This window comes from Pangasianodon hypophthalmus, chromosome 14 (genome assembly GCF_027358585.1).
Source record: "Pangasianodon hypophthalmus isolate fPanHyp1 chromosome 14, fPanHyp1.pri, whole genome shotgun sequence".
NCBI lineage: Eukaryota > Metazoa > Chordata > Actinopteri > Siluriformes > Pangasiidae > Pangasianodon > Pangasianodon hypophthalmus.
In genome coordinates, this window is record NC_069723.1 from 5,515,310 (window position 1) to 5,536,845 (window position 21,536).

A 21,536-nucleotide genomic window follows, 5' to 3' on the forward strand; every position below is an offset into this window, starting at 1 on the left:
CTTAGGCAAATATAAAAATAAGGATATTATACAAGATATGATACAGTATGGTATATAAATACACAAACCTGGGGCACAGATGTGCAGGAATGTTGTGGGCCCCTGTTCTTGGTGAACATATTGGCATATTCCAACATTTCATCACTAAGGTTAAAGAAGTGCTCAAATACTGTGCCTTTAACTGGTACTTCAATTTTGTAACGGCATTTAAACAAGGCTTCCCTTGCAAAAATATCAAACTGTGGCCAGTGTCTAAAATCAAGACAGTAACAAAAACATTTCAAGCAAAAATTTCAAGAATTTTATAAATGAAAGATAATTTTGAGCATACCTAGGATGCAGCTGCCCACCAAAACCCCAAATATAAGCAATCACAAAGAGGTTTCTTGCATGTAGCTCTGTGGAGGGTGGCTTGAGGGTAGGGTCTAGCAGGGAAATAAAACAATTAACACAATTAAGCAGGCTAGTGGGAAAATTTAAATTGGGGGCTGGCAACTGACTGTAAAAGTGTGATGTCTTTGAGTTTTTTTTTGGACGGCATAGTGATTTAGAGATGCTCCACCCCTGGCAGCCCCCTACTTCGCATAGCTATGCAATTAACAATCTACAAACTGTCAGAACCTGAATATTGTTATGTACAGTCCCCTCTGAAAGTACTGGAATGGCAAGGCCGATTCTTTTGTTGTTGCTATACACTGAAGACTTTAAGATCAAAAGATGAATAGATCAGAAATTCAGATTTCATTTCCTGATATTTACATCTAGATGTGTTAAACAACTTAAACAACTGGCCTTCTTTAGGCTACTTGAATATCTGGGGCATCAGCATTTGTGAGTTAGTGTCCAGAAAGAAAGAGTTTTCTTCAGAAAATCATCAGTCTGTTGTTGTTTTGAGAAATGAAGGCTAATCCATTCGAAAAATTGCCAAGAAACTGAAGATACCTTACAAAGATATGTACTACTGCCTTAACAGAACAGCGCAAACTGGCTCTAACCGGACAGAAAAAGAAGTGGGAGGCCCTAGTGCATAAACGTTCAGGCGGATAAATACTCTCTAGTATGAGAAACAGACTCCTCACAGGTCCTCAGCTAGGGCCCTTCTTAAATAGTACCCACAAAACACTAGTCTCATCTTCAACAGTGAAGAGGCAACTCCGGGATTCTGGCCTTCTAGGCAGAGTTTCAAAGAAAAAGCCATATCTGTGACTAGCCAATAAACAAAACACTGACAGTAGACAGAAGATGATTGGAAAAAGTATTATGAACAGAAAAATCTAAGTGTTTGGATCACAGAGAAGAACATTTGTGAGGTGCAGAACAAATGAAAAGATGCTGGAGAATTGCTTGAAACCATCATATTTTCTATTTAGTTTACAACTTATTTGATGAATAAGTTGTATGACTTTTCATTCGAAATGTGAAATTTTCTAAGTGATTCCTAACATGTTACCCTACCACTATGCACTAGAAACACTGGAAAACAATGATAAATATGGTTGGCCACAAATACCAATTTGCAGAACATAAATTTATTCAACTCCTGAACCACATGGCCTGTGGACCTTTCTGGAAAGCTTTTTATGTATAACGTGACAATCTTATAATCAGCAATCTAATTCCCAAATCAAGAAACTATTATTTAGGCTACAGTTGACAACAATAGCCATCTAATAATATTTTATCATATTTACTTTCATTTTTGGGTTTGTTACATTCCGGAAAAGATCCAGAAAAGTTGCTGGACATGCTATCAGAATCTATTCTAAAACTGCAACGCACTTACAAGTGCTGCTGCCAGTCAAAATGGGATCCTTTAAGCAGTATTTCCTTATAATTGTTCCTATGACTTTGTGAGAAGATTTTCTTTTAATAACATTAGAGAACGAGCATTTAAGGATGACAAAAACATAAACAACATTAGTAAAGTTATGTAGTAAATGTTTGTGTAAGCCAAACTGGACTAAAATTTTCTGCCAGATTTACAAAAGTTTCAGATAGGCTGATTTTCTTTGTACTCACGTATGTTTATCATCCATGATGTGCAAAGCACTTTCCTGACACAGCTCATTTGCATTTAGTGATGACCAGGAAACAAAAAAGTTCAAGTGCACAGACAGCTAAGAGCATGAAATAAAATAATAATAATAACTGAGCACTACATGTTTCATCAGCTTTGTCATAATTGAATGATCAGTTCTATTTTAAACATATTTTTGCACCTGCTGGTGGAATCGCTAACTTCTAACTTTTATCTGTGATAGGTTATATGTTGATCTTAGACATAAACATGGCTGTCCACAGTGACCTTCATAAACATATCAACATCTGGCCTTTTACTGTGAGGCTATATGAAACAGATAATTGCCAAAAGATATTGGAAAATATTTACCTCTTTTTTGTTTAGATGCTGATTTCAAGCCACTCCTATTTCCAGACTCCCCCAGAAGAGCATGGAGTATTTTAATGAATGACATTACTTCTTGCAAACCATTAGATATTCCAGGACTTGATTTACTAGCTTCAAGTCCTTCATTGGACAGTATAGATGTGAAACCTTTATGGCTGAGGAAAATTATAGTGCTAGAAAAAAGATCTTCAGCCAGACACCTCCACATTGTCAGAGTGTTCTGGTCCAAAACATGCTCCCTGCACAGGGCATCAATTTCAGCTTTCCACACATTTTTCCACACGTCATTTCCAGAAATGCACACCAGGCTGCACCGTGCCAATGCAGAGGGAGTGGCATTCCCAAGGTTTGTAGTTTCAACAAGAATTTTAAATCTCTCTTGTGATGGATGAATTTTCTCGCCTGATGAAAGGCAAAGAAAGGGATTTTCAGGATTGCCAAGGGTACTGAAAGAGTCAAACCACTTTGGGCAGGTCAAGGGTTCCCCATCCAACACTAGCCATTTAACTTTTTGTGGCCCAGAAGAATGAACAGAAAACTCATACCGTTCTATGTCTCTTAACACTTTAGTGAAGGCACCATCCCTCCAGGAACCCGTTTGTTCATAGCATACACCAAAAAGCTCCTCATGTGACAAAGCATTAGGAAATAAGACCATTGTGTCAACTGAACACCAACATGAATGTGACAAAATGTTGGTATCTGCAACATTTTCCTCCACAGATGTTTCTGCAAGCTGCCGAAGTGCTCCTGCAAGAGCTCTATATAAAGTTGTTTTTCCACTACCTGCTGGCCCAATAATCACAACTGCCATAGAAAACTTCAGTGCTTGATGCAGGGCCAAAGCATTGTGAAGTATTTGTGAGTCAGCACAACATGCTGTTTGTTGCAACTCCTCTGTGACTGCATTTCTAAGGGCATTTCTCTCACTCTCTTCAATAATGTATTGAAAATTTGGGTAGTATCTTGCTGCTGGGAAGATTTCTTCAAAAATGGTGAAGAATTGAAAGCCTCTATTGTGATCAGACATGGCAGACAATAACACAGACATTACCCCTTTGATTAATGCTTGCTCTTCTCTTACAGCATTTGCCATGGACGATTTACTGGTGAACTTATGAGGGGATAAATGATAGCCCTGTAATATGTTTTCAGATGCGTTGAAGCTTAAATCAGTTGGTCTCTCCTCACAAGTTTCTTCAAATTTTTTGTACAGGTATATTCCGGAAGCATCTATGACTTTTCTGAGAAGTACAAGCCAGGAACACTGATCTCTACAGACAAATTCTGGAAGGCAAAATAAATCCTTACCTAGGCTAAGGAGAGAAATTAAACGTTGGCTAAGGCTGGCTGCTTCAGAAAATCCCAAAGAAATCAGCAAAACCTCTGCAATAATGCTAGAGTCAGGATGCATCAGTGAAACAGGTCTTGTAGTAATGCGCAGGTTTTCTGGTATTTCAACTGAGTACCCATTTGATGAAATTATGATGCAGCCATAGTTTGGCTTGGCCAAAACATTTTTTTCTCCAACCTGGCATTTGACTTCAGTTATCTTTTCACTGTGCTTTTTGACAAAATGTCTAACCTTATCACTGTGATCTTGAAGCTCTTTCTGTTGTCCATTTTCCAGAATTACTGACAGACTTTGATGGATGTTTGTTAAACACTGCCCAAGAATGGATAAAATTCCTTGTTCCAGTGAATCTACAGAACTAAGCACTAGCCATGCACCACTCTGAACAGCACCAAGCAGCATCTGACAAACAACCAGAAAACTTGTATTTGAACAACACCTCAAAGTGATAACTTGTTGTCCTAATGCCCATCCTAACTGAAGTGCAGTCCTTTGCTTGCCAGACATAAGAGGTCCACTAATGAAGGCACATTTGTAACTAGTGAGGGCAAGAAGAATGCCCAAATGTGCTCGCTCTGTTGAAGTCGTGTTCACCATCATCCAGTTTTCTGGCCCTGTATATTCATTACCATAGGCTAACTGTGTCCCCAAGACATCAACATAAATAGAGCCTTCACTGTAGTGTGGCTTATCCTGGCTGACATTGCTCCAGTTGTCAATGACACTATGGCGATACTTCATAAGCCTCTGCCATTCAAAAGAAGATTCCAGACTGCCTTTTATGTCAACAAGCCCAGCAATCTGTTGGGAATGCTTCATGATCAGTAAAATTAGGGCACGAATCGCTGTCACTGTGTGCTGTGTTGCCAAGGTGCTATTATAGGAATCTGCAATGATATCCTGTATAGCTTTGCAAAGGCTCTGCAGTTTTGCTGTATTTTGTGCTTTAATACCCATCCACTTGTTTTGAGCTTGGCTTAGGGAAATTTTACAGATTTCACTGTACCACAGAACTTCCTCTGCAACCAAAAGGCACTGCAGAGGATATTCAGATATTAGTTTAAAAAATGTTGACGTAATGACATTTAGAGTTTTTCCTTCATCCTTTTCTGATGTGATGAAATTGCAAGCATGGTCTTGTGTAGGGATATTATCATCAACTTTTTTAGACTGTTCAGGACTATTTTCTTCTGGTTCAGGGCACTGTCGTGCAGCAATGCATTTCAAAATAAGCTGTTTAACTGTTTGATGTAAATTTTTCTCCAAATGATCAAGACAAACTACAGGGTTTAAATTAAGTTTAAGAGGACAGACAAAGGGTACATGTTCCTTTAGCATTCCATATACACCATTTATCCACATCTGAGTGCTGGGAAGATCTGGCTCACTGTTTTGGTTTGTCATTTCATTTTTACTATTGCTGTCAACCTCAAACCACTGTACTCCTCTGAAGCATTTGCGTACAAATGGTAGAAGGGAGGATGGTGTCAGATGCAGTGAGAGAAGTTCAATCACCTCCCCATCACTGAGAAAGCACAGCCTGGGGAACTCACTACGTGGTGAGTCTAGAAGATACAATAACTGACTGCAAATTTCCTCCATTGCTGTGAGTCCTTTAATGAGGATAATGCGTAAATGTTGTCTGTGGAAGTCACAATTTGTCTCTCTAGTCTTCCCCAATGTAACAAAATTCAGCACATGTGGGTCACTTGATATAGCCTGAATCAGTTCACGAAACATCTGATCCACTGGGGAAAACTTCTTTATCTGCAATGCAATTATCCTTAATTAATAGGACGTGTAATGCAATAAACCCAGTCATATCTGTCAAATATTCCATTAATATAATAATAAAAACAGAAGAACTTACCAATTCTATGTTTTTTGTGCTCACAGACATCTCATAAAAAATTCTGCTAAGGAATATCCACTTTTGCTGATATCTTTCACAAACATCTAGAAGGTCCTCTATTGGAAAATAAATAAATAAATAAATAAAACCAAAAAAAAAAAAAAAAAAAAAAGGTAAATACATAACCTGACTTAAACACAACAGATCTAATATTGATATAGCTTTTTGTATACATACCAAGTTCCTGCAAGAGCTGGACCCAAATTTCTACCTCTCTTTTGAAATCGCAGACATGAGGAGAAAAAAGCATGCTGGACAGAGTCATAACATTGTCCTCAGCCTGGGCCATCAGAGTTTCTAGATCTAATAAGTAAAAGACAGTTAAGCTCTAGGCTTACTAAATTTAGTAAACTACGATTACCTAACTTGGTTGTTATGGGTAAAATTAGTTGTGTGGGCTAGGTAAATGGAACTGGAATACGTGTATTGACAGATTATTTGTAAAAGTGCTAAATGAAGAAAGGCCTTGCAACAAGACATCTACTGTACATGCTAAACATGTGGATGAAATAAACTAAGAGATTATTTTCTTTATTTACCCATTATGGTAAAAGTTCCACTGCTACTGGAATTCTGTTGTGAAGCATTTTGGGTCAATTCAAAGTCAGCAGAAGGCTTTATCTTTTGTGTTACCCCACACTGTGGATTCTTCTTCTGACTGACATTAAGAATGAACTTTGTAAGTCTGAATACTGTCCCTTCCCAGCTCTGCTGAAGCCTCTGGAATGCTTGCTCCATGTCTGCTTCAGCTTTGGCTTCAATGCAGATCTAGACAATAGTTATCAATTTAACAAATTTTAAGTATTTAACAGTTTGACTTTTTGTATCATGGTATAATATTTTTAGACTTTAGATCATTTAGATGCAGGAGTGTTATCAGACCTTGCTAATTTTATTTTGATGCTCCCACAGTTCTCTGGACATAAGATCACCTACGGTTAGGTTTTCTCCTCGGTCAGCTAGCAGGTCCACATCTATTTAGAGGAGAATATTAATTATGAATGATATAACGTGATATATTCAGGAAAATATTACATCAACTGTTTATGTGAAGTGGTTAACATATGAAAATCATCTATATAAGTTATTTCTGTCGATCATTGTGTGAAATATTGTTTTATCTATTGTGTTGCCTTACCTTTAAATATGTTTGCCCAGTGTTTGTGCTTCATTGTAGGGCTGCTTAGTTTGGCTAACAGTGAGAGCTGCTGGCTGAACCTCTCAAATACAAGTAAAGTTTCCTGAAGCACTTCATCAGAAGAGGGGATGACTTTCGCTAAAGAATTTGCTTGCTGACACCATTCATTTACCTTATGCTGGGCTTCGGATACTACGAACTGCCAAGAGACAATTAAGATTCTTCTAAACAGATAAAGTTTAGGGAAAGCTGATACAGTGACACTTGAACTACACACCTTGCTAAACAGAATGAGCCTCCATTCCTGAATCTGTAAAGTGGACACGTCCATTAGCTCCCACAGCTCTTTCCGTGCTTCCATATTCTGCTTGGCTGTCATCACAAATGAGAGATCTAATGGCTGCCCTATGAGGAGTATTGATACATGATTGAAATTTGAAATATTCAAACAAACTGCGGAAACATAATGGTCAAAAGTTTAGGCCAAAACTTCTACCTCTCAGGCTTTGGTTGTTCCTACTCAGCTCATTCAGTTGTGCAACTATCATATGTAGCTGTCTAGACTTTATCCTGAGATTAGGAATTATTTGGCCAGAATTCTGATTTAGGTCCAGATAAGGTCCAGTGGTGGCACTGCAGACCAGATCTTCTAGTTGTTTAGTCAGGGAGGAAAATGTGTTGTCCAGAGTGTTAATCATGGATGGCAGTTGCTGCATGACTCTCTCTGTTGCTGTTCTCAGCAGAGGAACAAACTGATTCCACAGGGCAAATGTCTACAATAATAAAAATACACAGTGTGTTATGACAATGTGTTTTAAATAAAAATGCTGTCTCGGTGTACTCAAAAACCCTGAGATCAGGCTCCCTACCTCCTCAATCAATGTAACTTCCTCAGGAATCATGTTTCTAACATTCAGCTGAATAGTTTTTTGAAGGGAGCACAGGTTTTCTAGCTTTTGGTGCAAATCAGTTTCCTTGTAGCATTTTACCTGCACAAAAAAATCAAAGGTTTCTTCAGATTGCAGTAGCATAACAAGTGTACATATTATTTGCAGTAAATGTCACTTACAAGTGAAAATATCAAATACTTAAGTAAATACCATGCTAGCATAATCTGCAAACTCATTGAGGTCAGTGGGCTCAAGCTTAAGGCATGCCATACATTTCTTCAGATCATTTATCAGGTTTTCAGCACACAACTGCAGTTCCTTAGACATCAAATTTAAAACATCCTTCTCCATGGTGTTCAGTAAGGGCTCTGTGGGGGTGGGGGGGTGGGGGGGGGATGGGTCTTAAATTAAATACAAATAAATAAAGCACTACAATGAAATCTTTCTCTTGGAATATGTGACAAATTAAAGGATAAACAACAAAAGTTTTTTAGTAAGGTGTTTAACAGCAACAAGCCACCAGAACAGCTTCAATTCTAACACAGCGGTCCACAATTTCCCATAGATGCTCAAACCAGTTTAGACTGGGTGACTGTGAAAGCCATAGAATATTATTTACATTATTTTGAAACTCATTAAACCACTGGGCAAGCCCTAGTATACTGTGGATGGGCGCATGACATAATGTTCATTGTTTCATGCAGTAGATCTGCCTATGTACTGCTCCTTTTTTCTCCATTTATTTTCCCCCTTTAATTTGTCACATATCTGTATGTGGTATGCATACATTAATGAACATACCTAGCAACTCTTGGATATGTGAACAGTTAATAGTGATGAGCTTATTGGATATGGTAAAAGCAGCAGGCACATTGTGTACTTGATTGATCCAGGATTTTATCATCTGGAGGTGTTCCTTATATTTAGGGGCAGGCCATCCTCGCATGCTCTCCAGTGAAGCTGGGCTCCACTGACTGGCAAACAAATAAGCATCTACCAACCCAGAATGCCTTTCACACAGTTGCTGGATCTCTTGGAGGGCTTCCTAGATTAAAGGGGAAAACAGTCACAGTGTAATGAGAAACATATAGGAACTAAAATGTGTGTAGGAATCAGGGGTCAGAGAGCAGGCAGGCAACACAACCATATCATAATCAATAATCTGTGTAAAATCATGGAAAGATCAAAATGCCAGAAACACAATGTAATCAGGGCTCAGTGTAGACAAAGACATGTAATTAGAAACATGCAATACTTTAAAAAGAGACTAGACAAAAAGAGTATCTACATACTAATTGGGGCAACAACACAAGATGGGGCAGAAGTGGGACTTAAGATTTAAACTAGACCTGAGTCTTGGATTAAAACTGGATCTATATCATGGGCTGAGACTGGATACATGACTGACACAGAAGCAGGATGAGAGACTAACACAGGCACAGGATCAGTGGCCCTGGTGGTATAGACTAGAGGGTGCTAAAACTGAGTGGAGTATTTATGGCGTTTACGTTCCAACATCAGCAGTTGCCATTTCCTGTTTTGATGTGAACCCTCATGTTTTGTTCAAGTCAAAATGGCCCATTATTTAAAAGACAAGGTTATAATAGTGGGTGTCCTATTCCTTCTATGTCCTCTCCCTGTGGGAGAAGGGCCTTTGGGGCTTAATTTCCATCGACATTATTTATCACAGTTTAGATTAAGAACAACATTAATAATTTTAGAAATTGTCCAAGCTAGACAATCTAGATTTAAATCACCTATAGAGCTTTAATTTATTTTGCTAATACTGTTCCAGAACCTACTCCAGTTGTGGCATCTATCATCTATATATTATCACTATATAAGTAACTAAATACACCTGTAGTGTACAGTCATTCATTTTCTTGGGTAACAACACAAAAAGAGACAGGTGTGACAAACTAGACACAAGTGAAAACAACTCCTGAGAAGGTATCTATGGCAGAACCAGAAAACAGGATCCTAACAAGTTGCATCCCATGGGTAACAATGGACACCTTCATATTTCAAGGCAGCCACATGCAGTTTAACATACACTAGCATAGCGTTTTAAATAACTGCTTGCATTACCTGTATAATTCTGGCTTGCTGTTTTTCAACCTCCTCTGCCCCAGCATGGTGGTGCAGGTGCCATTCTAGCTGTTTTCTGGACAGAGGGAAGAACTTTTCATTCAGTCTCTGACCTTGAAGACTAAAAGAGCTCAGTTTGGGAAGCACCAACTTTGTGTTTGATACAACACAAGACTCCTCCTTAGAGGGAAAACTGCCAGTACTTGTGAGTGTAGATCCATTCTTTTTATATGCTGAAAATAAAATATCTTAAAATAAATATCTTCTTACAGTAAATCTGGTGATTGAGATAACTATTATTTCAGTGTAATTCCAGAGTCACTGTTTAAAGTTTAAAAACTTACAACTTTAACAACATGATTAATCGTTATTTCCAAATACCATTCTTAGAAATGTGTCATTTTTTGAGGTGGAACATGCAAAAGATAAGAATTTCTGTCACCTCTCTTGACAGGAACACTTCTGTTATTTGTAATGCCAGGAGTAGGCTGTTGGAAACCACGGACAAAAGAGAAACTAGCAGTCAAAGAAGCTTTAGAATCTGGTGGATTATTGCAGGCATCAACAGCCTATAGATAAAGACATTAAACCATCTTTATTAGCAGTTAAAAGAGCTGGTATTTACATGGAAGTAAAGCAGGAACTGTCACAGTCCTTGAAATACACAAAGACAATTTCTTTCTCACCTGTAGAGTAGAGCCAACCACAGATAACAATGCTCTAAGCAGCAGCTCCTGAAACAGGTGCATAGATGGAAACAGAGCAAGCTGACCACCTACTCCAAATGTCAGCTCTGCCTGGAAAAGACTGCCCTGATTTTTCTGTTCCCTCTGTAAAGTTTAACAAACAGAAGGAAAAATTAGTGCCACATTCGGCACCTACATTATATACTAAAAGTCATGTCTACCAACTAGTGCTGGACTAAGGCACACTCTACATATTCCACAGAGAATTCATGGTTTTTTTTAATAAAAACATGAATTCTCTCTGGAATGTTTATCACCCCCATATTTTATTTACATTATTTAAAAGAAACGCACACGCACACGCACGCACACACACACACACAAACAGCATCAATAATTTTTTTTTTTTTCAGATTTATTGCTAATGTTCAACTTTCTTTTAGAGGTGTTACAATCTCTCTCTCTTGCAGGTTGCCAGCAGCCAGTCAGTGCAAGTCTGGAGGCAGAAACAATTATGATTGTTTATATGCAGCCACTAGTGAAAATATAGAAAAGGCCAAACCTTTAGTTAAATAAACAGTATGAGTGGTCTAGCACTTGTTAGAAAACCACATCAGTGTTTTGTTTTTTTTTTCTTTTTTGGACATGAAAATAAGTCAAAAACCATGCAAGATTCCTGATAGCATTATTAAGAGGCATTTGACTACTGTGGGAAATATTTTAGTGCATTATTTGTGAGCAATCTCTGTCATAGGTTAGGCTTGATTGCCTATTTTTCTACATACAGTTCACACTAATATGGCACACTAACATGAGCATGCCTCAGACAGTTCATTTAATCTCAGCAGCGTCCACCATCCCGGATAATGGAACTCCTCTTGTGGTCCTTGGTGACTTCACCTAGACAATCCGCATGCAGCTTACTTTCTTGCTTTCCTGCCCACGTTTGATCTCAAGCAGCTCCCCACCCCAGCAACTCACAAAGTCAACAAACAGCTCGACCTCATCCTCACATGCACCACACAAAATCTTCTTTTTACTCCACACCTCTGACCATTTCTTTACCCAGTTTTCTACTTCAAAAAAAAATCAAAAGCAGCCACTCCACAGAGACTGCTCTGCTTTCCGTCACTAGCAAGATCAACCTCAAGATCATCTGTCCTGATCTTACTTGACCTCTCTGCTGCCTTCGAAACGGTGAATCATCAGATCCTCCTGTCAACCCTCTCCCATCTAGGCATCGCCGGAATCCGGGTGATAGGTGGAACCCTATCTCTCAGGCAGATAATTCAAGGTATCATGGAGGGGAGGGGTGTCTGAATCTCAGCAACTCACTGGGGTTCTCCAGGGTCAGGTCTGGGTCCACTTCTCTTTTCTATTTGTACAACATCTCTGGGGCCTGTGATTGAGTCTCATGGCTTCTCATATCACTGCTCTGCTGATGACACTAAGCTCTATTTGTCCTTCCAGCCTGAAGATCCATCAGTCTCACCACGCATCTCTCTCTGCCTGTCTGACATCTCGGACTGGATGAAGGAGCGCCACCTTAAGCTCAACTTGGAAAAATGGAGCTTCTTGTCATCCCTGCCTGCCCCCAATCAACCACAACCTCACTGTACAGCTAGGCTCAACCAGACTCATACCAACCAGGACAGCCAGAAACCTTGAGGTGACTTTCCTGGTATTGCCTACTTGGCAAGGCATGAGATCCCTTTCCAGAACCTTCAAACTGACTGTGCCTCAGTGGTGGAATGAACTTCCAACCTCAATTCGGTCAGCAGAATCCGTCACTAACTTCAAAAAAAAAAAAAAAAAAAAAAAAAATGGCTAAAGAAAAAAAAAACTGGATTGCTCCTCTTGCACTCAATTAAAAATATTGTACGATAGCACTACTTTGATTGTTCTCTGCTTGATATATCGCTTTGATTGTATTTCCTCATTTGAAAGTCGCTTTTAATAAAACCATCCGCTAAATGAATAAATGTAAATGTAATCTAAAGTAATTGATATAAAATATTCTACATACTCCCAATAATTCTTTTCAAACTAGCAATGTATTTTGTAAAAACTGACTGCATCACCAGTGAGCATGATTAAGGCTTGCAGCCAAATAAATATATCAGAAATAAGACATAATCTTCAATGACATGAGAGCCATTCCATTCTCCATTCACTCTCTTTCATGCATGGGATTGTCAGTGACCAAGGCATATAATATAACAATCATGCACTACCAGCTAATATGTAGTCTTTGTATGTAACATTTAACAAGTCATGAGTAGAACAATGTTTTACCTTCAAAACCTTATTGAAGTAGATCATGAGCTCACGGTGAGTGACAGAAACAAGGTTTTGTACAATCATGCAGTCCATAAGAGCTGTGAAGTTTCCCAGCCTTTGAAGGACTTGACCAGTCTGGTTCAGCTTTTTTTGAAGGCTCCTAATCAAGGCCTGCTGAAGATGCAAAGGCTGGCTGCATTGGCTTAGCTGAAATCCTTCCACTTCTTGTTGTAATTCCTGGTATGTTTTGTAGCAAGTCTCTTGTACCTAAACATACAGCCAGTGAATAGCTATAGTGACATTTGTTATGTTTTATAAAACAAAATGTGGCATTTTAGCTAAACCTAACATAATCCTATCCGTCATTCCAGAAACACTGATTATTAAAGTTAACTTAATGATATCTAAGACAAGCAGTCTGCCAAGGACATTGACTAGAATGGAGCTATTTGTGTAATAAATGTTTAAACTTCTTAATTTGATTCGTTAACACTGCCAAGGATTGGGCTGATTTTCAAAGAATATTTATGACAAAGTATTTTGGAAAGGAGTTCTATTCTGCCATTTTGTGCCAAGATAAAATAAAATACAATTGTGCAAATATGTATATGCTTCAGATGTGAAAATAAAATTATCAAATTGTGGAAATGTTGGAAATGTTAAATGTGAACGTTGTATGTATGGGAACTTGTTAAATTTTTAATGTTCATTCACTCATTCATTTATCTTTAGTAACCACTTTATCCTGGCCAGAGATGCGGTGGAAACAGAGCCTATCCCGGGAACACTGGATGAAGGGAGAATTCACCCCAGTTCATCACAGGGCATCATGCACACACATTCATATGAAACATGTATTGCTTAAGAGTGCAATAGGAAAACTGCCTTCTGGTCCAGTCTGTGTTTGGATGGGCCTCCTGTCAGTCATTTTATAGACCCAACACCCCTTCACTCCTCCCCACCTCAGTCTCAAATCTGCAAGCACCCAGTGCAGCTAGGTATCAAACAAGAATGATGAAAACTTAATAACAAGAAACACAGTCCATTTCCAAGATGGATTAATTTATTACAGGTGATGGGGATGACGCTGGATGCAGAATTAGAGACATTGCTAGTGGACAGGTACAGTAGATATAAAAAGTCTACACATCCCTGTTAAAGGCTTTTGTGATGTAAAAAAAAAACCATTTTTTAACATTTTAATGTGATGTAATGTGATATATCAACCAACAGAACTCAAGAGAAACACAAATAGAAACAAATAGTTTAAGGAAAAAAAAAGAAAAAAACTTACAGTAACCCAGTTGCCACAGATGTGCACACCCTTTTATAATGGGGCATGTGACTGTGCTCAGAATTAACCAATCATATTCAAACTCACGGTCAAAAGTATTTATCATACACCTGCCATATATGAAGTGATTCTAATTAACCCCAAAAAGATCAGCTGTTTCTGCAGGATTTTCTAGACATCTTCTTGGTTTCATCCATTACCAACAACAGGACGTTCCTCCAAAATTGACAAAAGGACAAGAAGAAACCATATCAGAGAAGCTGGCGAGAGACCTACGGCATTAAAGGAGCTGCTGGAATATCTGGCAAATACTGGTCACTCCATGTACGTGAAGATAATCTCTTGGATTCTTCACATGTCTGGGCTATGGGGTAGGGTGGCTAAATGGAAGGCTTCACTCAAGAAAAAAATTACAAGCCCTAAATTTAGTCAAACATACATACAATCATCCCAAACAATGTGGCAAATATGTGCAATAGAATATAATAGAATGTGGTAGAATGTTTTGGGCATTATTTTAAAAGATATGTTTGGAACAGCTTATCACCCAAAGAACACCATAGTCATGGTGAAGCATCATGCTATGGGGCTGCTTCCTGTCAACTGAGACTGACGAGAATCATAGATAGCTCCAAATAGCAATCCATTTTGGCACAAAACCTGCAGGCTTCTGTTAGACAGCTGAAGATGAAAAATTTCACCTTCCAGGACAATAATGACCCAAAGCAAAAATCCAAGTCAACAAAGGAATGACTTCAGAATAAGATGATCAACGTTTTGAAATGGCCCAGTTAGAGCCCAGATCAAAATCCTAACAAAAACCTGTGGAACGACTTAAGGAGGGCTCTGCACAGGAAATCTCCATTGTAATTTGATAGATCTGGAACATTTTAAAGATGTAGAGCAAGATGTGCTAAGTTGGTAGACTCTTACCCAAAAAGACTGAATGTATTACTGAATGTATTACAAGCAAAATTGCTTTAAACAAAGTATTAGTTTAAGGGTGTGCACACTTATAATACGAGGTTATTGTAAGTTTTTTCTTTTTCATCCTAAAATGTTTATATTTGTTTTTACTTGAATTTTGTTGGTTGCTATATCACAGTAAATGTGGAAAAATATTTGGCATGATTTATCTTGGTTTTATTTTTTTAAATCACAAAAATCTGCATTTATAACAGGGGTGAGTAGACTTTTTATATCTACTGTATGTAAATGCAATTTGTATAAAGCTTTGAATTGGTTCACTAGCCAGCTTCCATTATGAATCAAGTACATTTTTTTCCCATTACAAAGAAAAAAACATTCTCATATATATGAGCCAAATGTTGTATGTTTATAGAGCTGGCTTTCAAGCAGCTGAATGGTCTACTTTTAGCTAGCAATACTAACATGCTAATTATCAGAGCTTAGAGCTCATAAGAGCTGATTACAAAAAAAAAGACAGCAATTGCACTCATGAACATCTTCCTAAATCATTATGTTATAAACACATTTATAGAGTTATAACTTGGCTTTCAAGCAGTCGAATGTCTGAGTGCACATCATGACAGGCCTTGCTAGTGCTAACTCTAGTTAGAATGAAAAATCTAGGCGAACCACCCTAGGTTCTGGGGCAGAGCTTTGTATACATGTGTGGGAATGGGGGATGGGCTCAACTAATTCAACTCCGGCAATTTAACTGTTAGAGATGTAATCTTGCCAAATTTTGACAAATCTTACATAATGCACATTTAAATAGTTTAATCACTTTACAACTCCATGCTCTAGATACCTCCACTCTAGCCCTTTTAGGAAGAGTTGTTTTTTAAAAATGACTACACAGTCTCAGTCAATAATCCCAACATTGGTATGAGTTCTGTTAATTAGTAACTACCTGTTATGATAAAATTTAAATTTACCGTAGTCAGTATCAGAGAGCGGTTATGTAAGAATTTCTCTACGAAGCTTTGAGATTGCTGACTGCTTTTCAACAGTGCGGTCTGGAATTCAGTAAGTGTGTATGTGTTTGACACATCCTGTGGTAGCCAGTGCACTTTTTCAAGCTTTTCAATTAGTCTAAAAACAAGAAAAAAAGCAACACATGTCAGAATGAACACTTTTCATGTAACGAATGATGAGCAAAGATAAAATGTTAAAAGATCAAACACCTGGTCAAATGAAATAAAGCTTCCCTGAACTGGGGAACAGCTATCAGTAACTGAGACTGAAGGTGCTTACACTTGCGTTGAAATGAGACATGACACACGTTTCTGCGCCATCTGAAAAAAACAAACAAACAAAAAAAAAACTGTTAACTAGTTTGAGATTACGGTTAACTAAACAGAACTGTCAAGACAATGACTGACAAAGTTGTGACCATATGTGAAACTAAAATTCATCTATGTTATATAAAATATGAAGATTTAAGTGATATAAATGTTTATCCCATAAATCACCCAATGGTGCTGAAAAACAGAAAGTAGGAAAAGTTCTAAAAGATGAAGTCTGTTATTATTCACCTGGTGAAAGCCTTATGTAGTAGATAGTCTCTGAAAAACGGGATATCTCTCAGGGCTTTCCATAATATGGCTTCACGATACCACTCTGCTAGATTCAAGAGCCCAACACTACAGCCATCCTTCACATGAATCACTGAGGTGGGCGAAAAGATGTAGTGATCCGAGCCTGCTTTGCTGCATGGGACCACATGCAGATCATAGGGTCTAAAAAAAGGTCAATTACAGACAGTAATTTTTATCCAAAATGACTTAAAAGCAGAATTTAAGCATAAAGCTGAGCTGCTGAGGCTTGAAGTTCTTGCTCAAGAGACCTAAGTTTCTCTCATGCAGTCTTCAAACTTACTCAAACTTACTCCCTTCTCACATAGAACGCTGATCATTCACTCCTCTAGCGGTACAAACTTATAAACTACTGAAATGTAGTTTGTAATTTGACTGCTGTTAATCTGCTGTTCTTTTTTTTATTTGTCTATACATATTGATTCCTTAATGCATTTTAACATTCCTGTTAAAAGTTTGTCAAACTGATTGTTGCATAGTTCTGTGTTAGCATTTTGCTACATTTCTTAGAATTCTAGAACATTTCACAAATTGTATCAGACACATAACAGACATATATCAGTTGAGTTATTAAACTTCACAAGCACTAAAGGCAGTAGGTAGATAGAAACTTTTCTGTAATGTAAAAAATGATATATAAACAGCAGGTATATAAACCGATAAAAAAAAATAATACTACCTATACAGACCATCTTCAGAAACCTTCAGATGGTAAAACTGTAGCCCCCCCAGGTGTTTTTTTTGTGCAAAGATCTCAAACACCTCAATGCCAGTAAGAGGACTGCACTTGATCTTACTCTCTTTTCCAATCTCGGTTCCCTCTGTGGAGCCTTGTTTGGATATGTCCTCACCTAGAGAGCTTAAAAAGGCTTGCCAAGTCAAGACTGCCCACACAGCACATAAAATCACAAAAAACAAATCTGTTCACAATGGGATAATGTTCATTTTCCATGACTTACTCTGTCTTTACTTTCTGAGGGTGTTTAATTACTCTGAGAGGAATATCAGCAGTGAGAGCAGATGATATCAGACCAGGTCCCTCCGTCCATACAGAATCTGCCATTGCCACCTCTGGACCCACTGCTGCTACCAACTGAGGAAGCTCAACAACAGATATGTCACAGAACTGTGATATCTGAGGCTTGTTGAGAGGGTGATCAGTTGTGGGTTCACCCATAAATGTTGGAGAGTGGTATGTCAGGAGAGGTAAAGTAGGAGCAGATCCTGGATTATGGGCTGATGATCTGTCATGGCTGTTTCTCCTGAAAGCTGTCAGCTTGGTTGTGTCTTTGTGAACATCTTTTTTAGCTGTAGACATGGTTGCAGCAAACAAGTAACAGACAAAAGTCCTTATTTTGATGGACAGTTTGGATTATTCCCTACTTTCACGTCCATTTTCATAACAAGTGGAAAACTGGTAAAGAAGGGGAAAAGGAAACACTTAACTGGCTTATTGTATAAGCTGCTTAAAACATTCACATCTATGTACCTACATCCAAAACTGCCTTTAGAAATATACAAGTTCTTGTCTAGGAGCCAGGTTTAAACAATTATCCAAACTATGAACTATCCAAAGTTAATTAGCTAGCTAGCTAAAGCCTGTACACACGTACAGAAACTATGGGATGCATTATTTTACCCTGAAATAGCTTTAAAAAACCATTAGAAAATTATATCGTACTGAAGCTACAAGACAATATTAATATACTGATTAGTAATTAATAATTACTGATTAGTAATGTTTAATTTTGTTAAAGTTACCTGCAAGCTTGCAGCCAGCGCTGCTTCTGTTGTGTTTATGTGTCGCTACGCACTCCGTTTCCCTTAGAAACAGACCCCTGTGGAGGAGGAATTGCCATTTTGGTTGGCAGAGTTTGTTTACTACTATAAAAAAATAGCAACGAGAAAACAAATACTTGTTTTTTATGCTTAGTTTTGAATGTTAAAAAAATACACCATACTCTGGAGACAATCAAATGACGCTTAAAAGATTTTAAAATTTTATTATGAGGTGGCGATATTGGAAATGTTCACAAGATGGCGCACTAACAATACAAAATGAACTGCAAAAGAAAGTTTCGTGGCAATACACACATCTGCATGAGTAACCTATATAACTAGCATACCATTAGCCTATTACCAAACATAGCAACTTTATTAGAAGTTTACTGCTCCCACAACTAGCAGTGCAATTTGTACATTTTACATTATTTTCGTATAACAGCACGGTCTTGAGTGTCTTATTCCGCTGATATCACAGTGATTCGCCAACGATTTACAATGTTTAATTTATTATAATTTAAATAACGACACGTCGCCCATTATAACGGTTTATAGTTAGATTTAATGTTGTGGAACGTCCGAGAGACAAGTTAGTTTCTGTTCTCACCTACGTTAGAGCTGCGATAAACAAGAACCTCAGGGCCTCAGCCAATTCTTCCTGTGTAATCTGGTAGTCAAGTGGGTTCTGATTATCTTTTATGACTGTTTCTAATTTTTCTAATTTATTTTGGGTTAATTTTTGATCTTTTGTTAGATTATATGGGGAAATTTCTTTAAAGAGTGATTCAAAATAGGTTTTCCAAATTGTTGGGTCTTTTATGGATGTGTCTTGGGTTTGTTTTGTGTTTAGATTGTTCCATTTCTCCCAGAACTGATTTTGGTTAATGGATTCTTCGATTTCCTTTAATGTCTGATGGTAGTGCTGTTGTTTTTTCTTATGAACCATCTGTTTATAGTTCTTGAGTGTTTCACAGTACTTTAGTCTGATTTCAGTGTTTTGTGGTAGTTTGTGTTTTTGGTTAGATAGCTGTCTGAGTTGCTTTCTTACAGATTCACATTCTTTATCAAACCATTGTTCAGTTCTGGATCTTTGTTTATGATTTTTGTTTGTTTTACACAGGTTAGCTTTGGTTGCAGATATGTGGTATATTTCATTTATTTGTTTCACTGCTAGGTTTACATTCGTTTGGTTGGGCTGGAACTCAGTTGTTAGAAATTTGTTAATGAGATTAGTAACTTCAGCAGAACTCATTGTATTGGAAAGTTCAGACTCACTGTTAGGGGTCCATTTATAGCGCTGATTGAGCTTTAGGAGTTTGTAGTTTTTTCTTGTCGTGTTATTTGGCTGCTGAATTCTTTTTAGGAACACATTAATTTGGCAGTGGTCTGATAGAGGTAACTGCGGTCTGACAGTGAACGCACTTATGCAGGAGGGGTCCATGTCAGTAATGGCGTAGTCGACTACACTAGACCCAAGAGCTGAGCAATAAGTGAACCGACCTAATGAGTCTCCTCGGATCCTACCATTAAGCATGTACAGGCCCAGGCTTCGACAGAGCTGCACTAACTCCTTACCGCTCTTATTTACAATAGGATCTGGGTTGACTCTTTGTTTTGCTGTAGGGGCCAAATAGGGAAGTGTGTTAAATATGTCCTTTTTTCCATGAATATCTGTGGTGTCACTTTCTGAACCTGTCCTGGCATTGAAGTCTCCACACAGTAGTACATTTCCCTGAGCCTGGAAATGGCAGGTTTCTGTGTGGAGATTGTGGAAAAAGTCATCAGTGTAGTATGGGGACTCTGCAGGTGGAGTATAAACTGCACAGATAAATAGGCTTTTGTCATTATTCACTACACCCTGTTTAAGCTGAAGCCAAATGTGTGTGAGCTCTTTCTTTACAATTGAAAGATAGGGTGTGAGATCATCTTTATACCAAACGATGACCCCCCCAGAGTCTCTGCCATGTTTTATATTCCCTCTTTTGAAGGATGGTAGAAGGATTTCTCTGTAGCCTGAGGGACAGAGGGTTTCCATGTCTGAACGGCACCATGTTTCCAGCAGTATGATGATGTCATGTTTTGCATTTTTGAGGAACTCTGCATTTGAGGTTTTGGTTCCTAAAACTGAAGAATATAAACCCTGAATATTCCAGGAACTTATAGAGAGTGAATTCATTGTAAAATTAGTTAGTGATAGTAGAGATGAAAGAGAGGAATTTGTATATTTAAGATGTATATAGAATGTCTATGTTTCTGTTTGGAGCAACATTACAAGAATATGAAAAATTTAGTGCAATTAAACATATTTACAGAGAATTTGATTTGTATTAGAAATACTAATATGAAAGCACAGCTACAGGATACATACATACATACACACACACACACACACACGCATGTGCATGTATATGTGCATGTACACATGCATGTACATATACATAAATATACATTTATATTTTCATATTAAGATTGTTTAGTTCAAGTGTTTATGTAAGTATTTTACAGATCAGTTGTAGCAGTTGTCGCACCTCTCCAGTTTCTGTGGAGTCTGGATGTGTTTTACCTTGAACTACATCAGCGTACGTGAGATGCTGTAGAGGTAAAAGAGGTGGAGCTTCACTGTACGGTGGCCTCCGCCGCAGGGCATTGCTGAGGAGGGGATCCTGTCTCTGTACACGTCTGGACTCGGTCCTTGCAGGCTGTGCTTTGCTAGGTTGGGATTTGTTGACCATGGCTCTGCTGTGCTGGGCTTTCCTGTGGTGTGTGTTGTCCCAAGACTTGTGTCTCTTCTGTCTAGGTGGCTGGTGGGGTGTGTGGTAGTTAGTATGTGGTCTGTGGTCTTTTGGTTCTGTAGATCTGGTGAGCTTCTGGTTGTTTGGGTTTCTCCTGAGTGCAGCATCCTTTAGATTTTTGGCAAAGATTCTGATGCCCTCTTGGTGTAGGTGTACATGGTCAAATAGATGTGTATCTGTTATGGTTGGATGCTGTGCAATGATGGTGTTGGGGATGTTGGAGCACTCTTTGGTAATATTTTCATTGATTTTTTTGATGAGATTCCAGGAGTAATCTCTTCTGGGCAAAATTCTTCTGGGAATATCGTATGAGCTTTTTCAGCCATCTTCTTCACAGAGTCTGCTACTCTGT

General features: G+C 38.2%; 1 protein-coding gene across 6 annotated transcripts in view; it reads right to left on the reverse strand.

Annotated features, from left to right (window-relative positions):
- LOC113532491 (dynein heavy chain domain-containing protein 1) overlaps positions 1-18,563 on the reverse strand; it is a 36,990-nt gene extending 18,427 nt beyond the window's left edge. For 4 of the 6 annotated variants that reach the window (XM_053239515.1, XM_053239514.1, XM_053239513.1 and 1 more), the window contains exons 1-23: positions 18,372-18,563; positions 17,570-18,024; positions 17,290-17,469; positions 16,551-16,754; positions 16,200-16,310; positions 15,951-16,107; positions 12,771-13,022; positions 10,476-10,619; positions 10,232-10,358; positions 9,790-10,022; positions 8,503-8,746; positions 7,912-8,069; positions 7,681-7,800; positions 7,308-7,584; positions 7,089-7,216; positions 6,812-7,010; positions 6,556-6,647; positions 6,213-6,441; positions 5,851-5,976; positions 5,632-5,729; positions 2,390-5,528; positions 332-425; positions 69-252 (exon numbers count right to left, since the gene is read on the reverse strand). In XM_053239515.1, the coding sequence (XP_053095490.1) occupies positions 69-252; positions 332-425; positions 2,390-5,528; positions 5,632-5,729; positions 5,851-5,976; positions 6,213-6,441; positions 6,556-6,647; positions 6,812-7,010; positions 7,089-7,216; positions 7,308-7,584; positions 7,681-7,800; positions 7,912-8,069; positions 8,503-8,746; positions 9,790-10,022; positions 10,232-10,358; positions 10,476-10,619; positions 12,771-13,022; positions 15,951-16,107; positions 16,200-16,310; positions 16,551-16,754; positions 17,290-17,469; positions 17,570-17,928 (6,855 nt within the window). In that variant the 5' untranslated portion in view covers positions 17,929-18,024; positions 18,372-18,563. Of the gene's footprint in view, positions 1-68; positions 253-331; positions 426-2,389; positions 5,529-5,631; positions 5,730-5,850; positions 5,977-6,212; positions 6,442-6,555; positions 6,648-6,811; positions 7,011-7,088; positions 7,217-7,307; positions 7,585-7,680; positions 7,801-7,911; positions 8,070-8,502; positions 8,747-9,789; positions 10,023-10,231; positions 10,359-10,475; positions 10,620-12,770; positions 13,023-15,950; positions 16,108-16,199; positions 16,311-16,550; positions 17,230-17,289; positions 17,470-17,569; positions 18,025-18,371 lie in introns of those variants that run through there. The other 2 variants (XM_053239516.1, XM_053239517.1) reach the window with 2 other exon arrangements.
- Between the last annotated feature and the right edge of the window lie 2,973 nt (positions 18,564-21,536).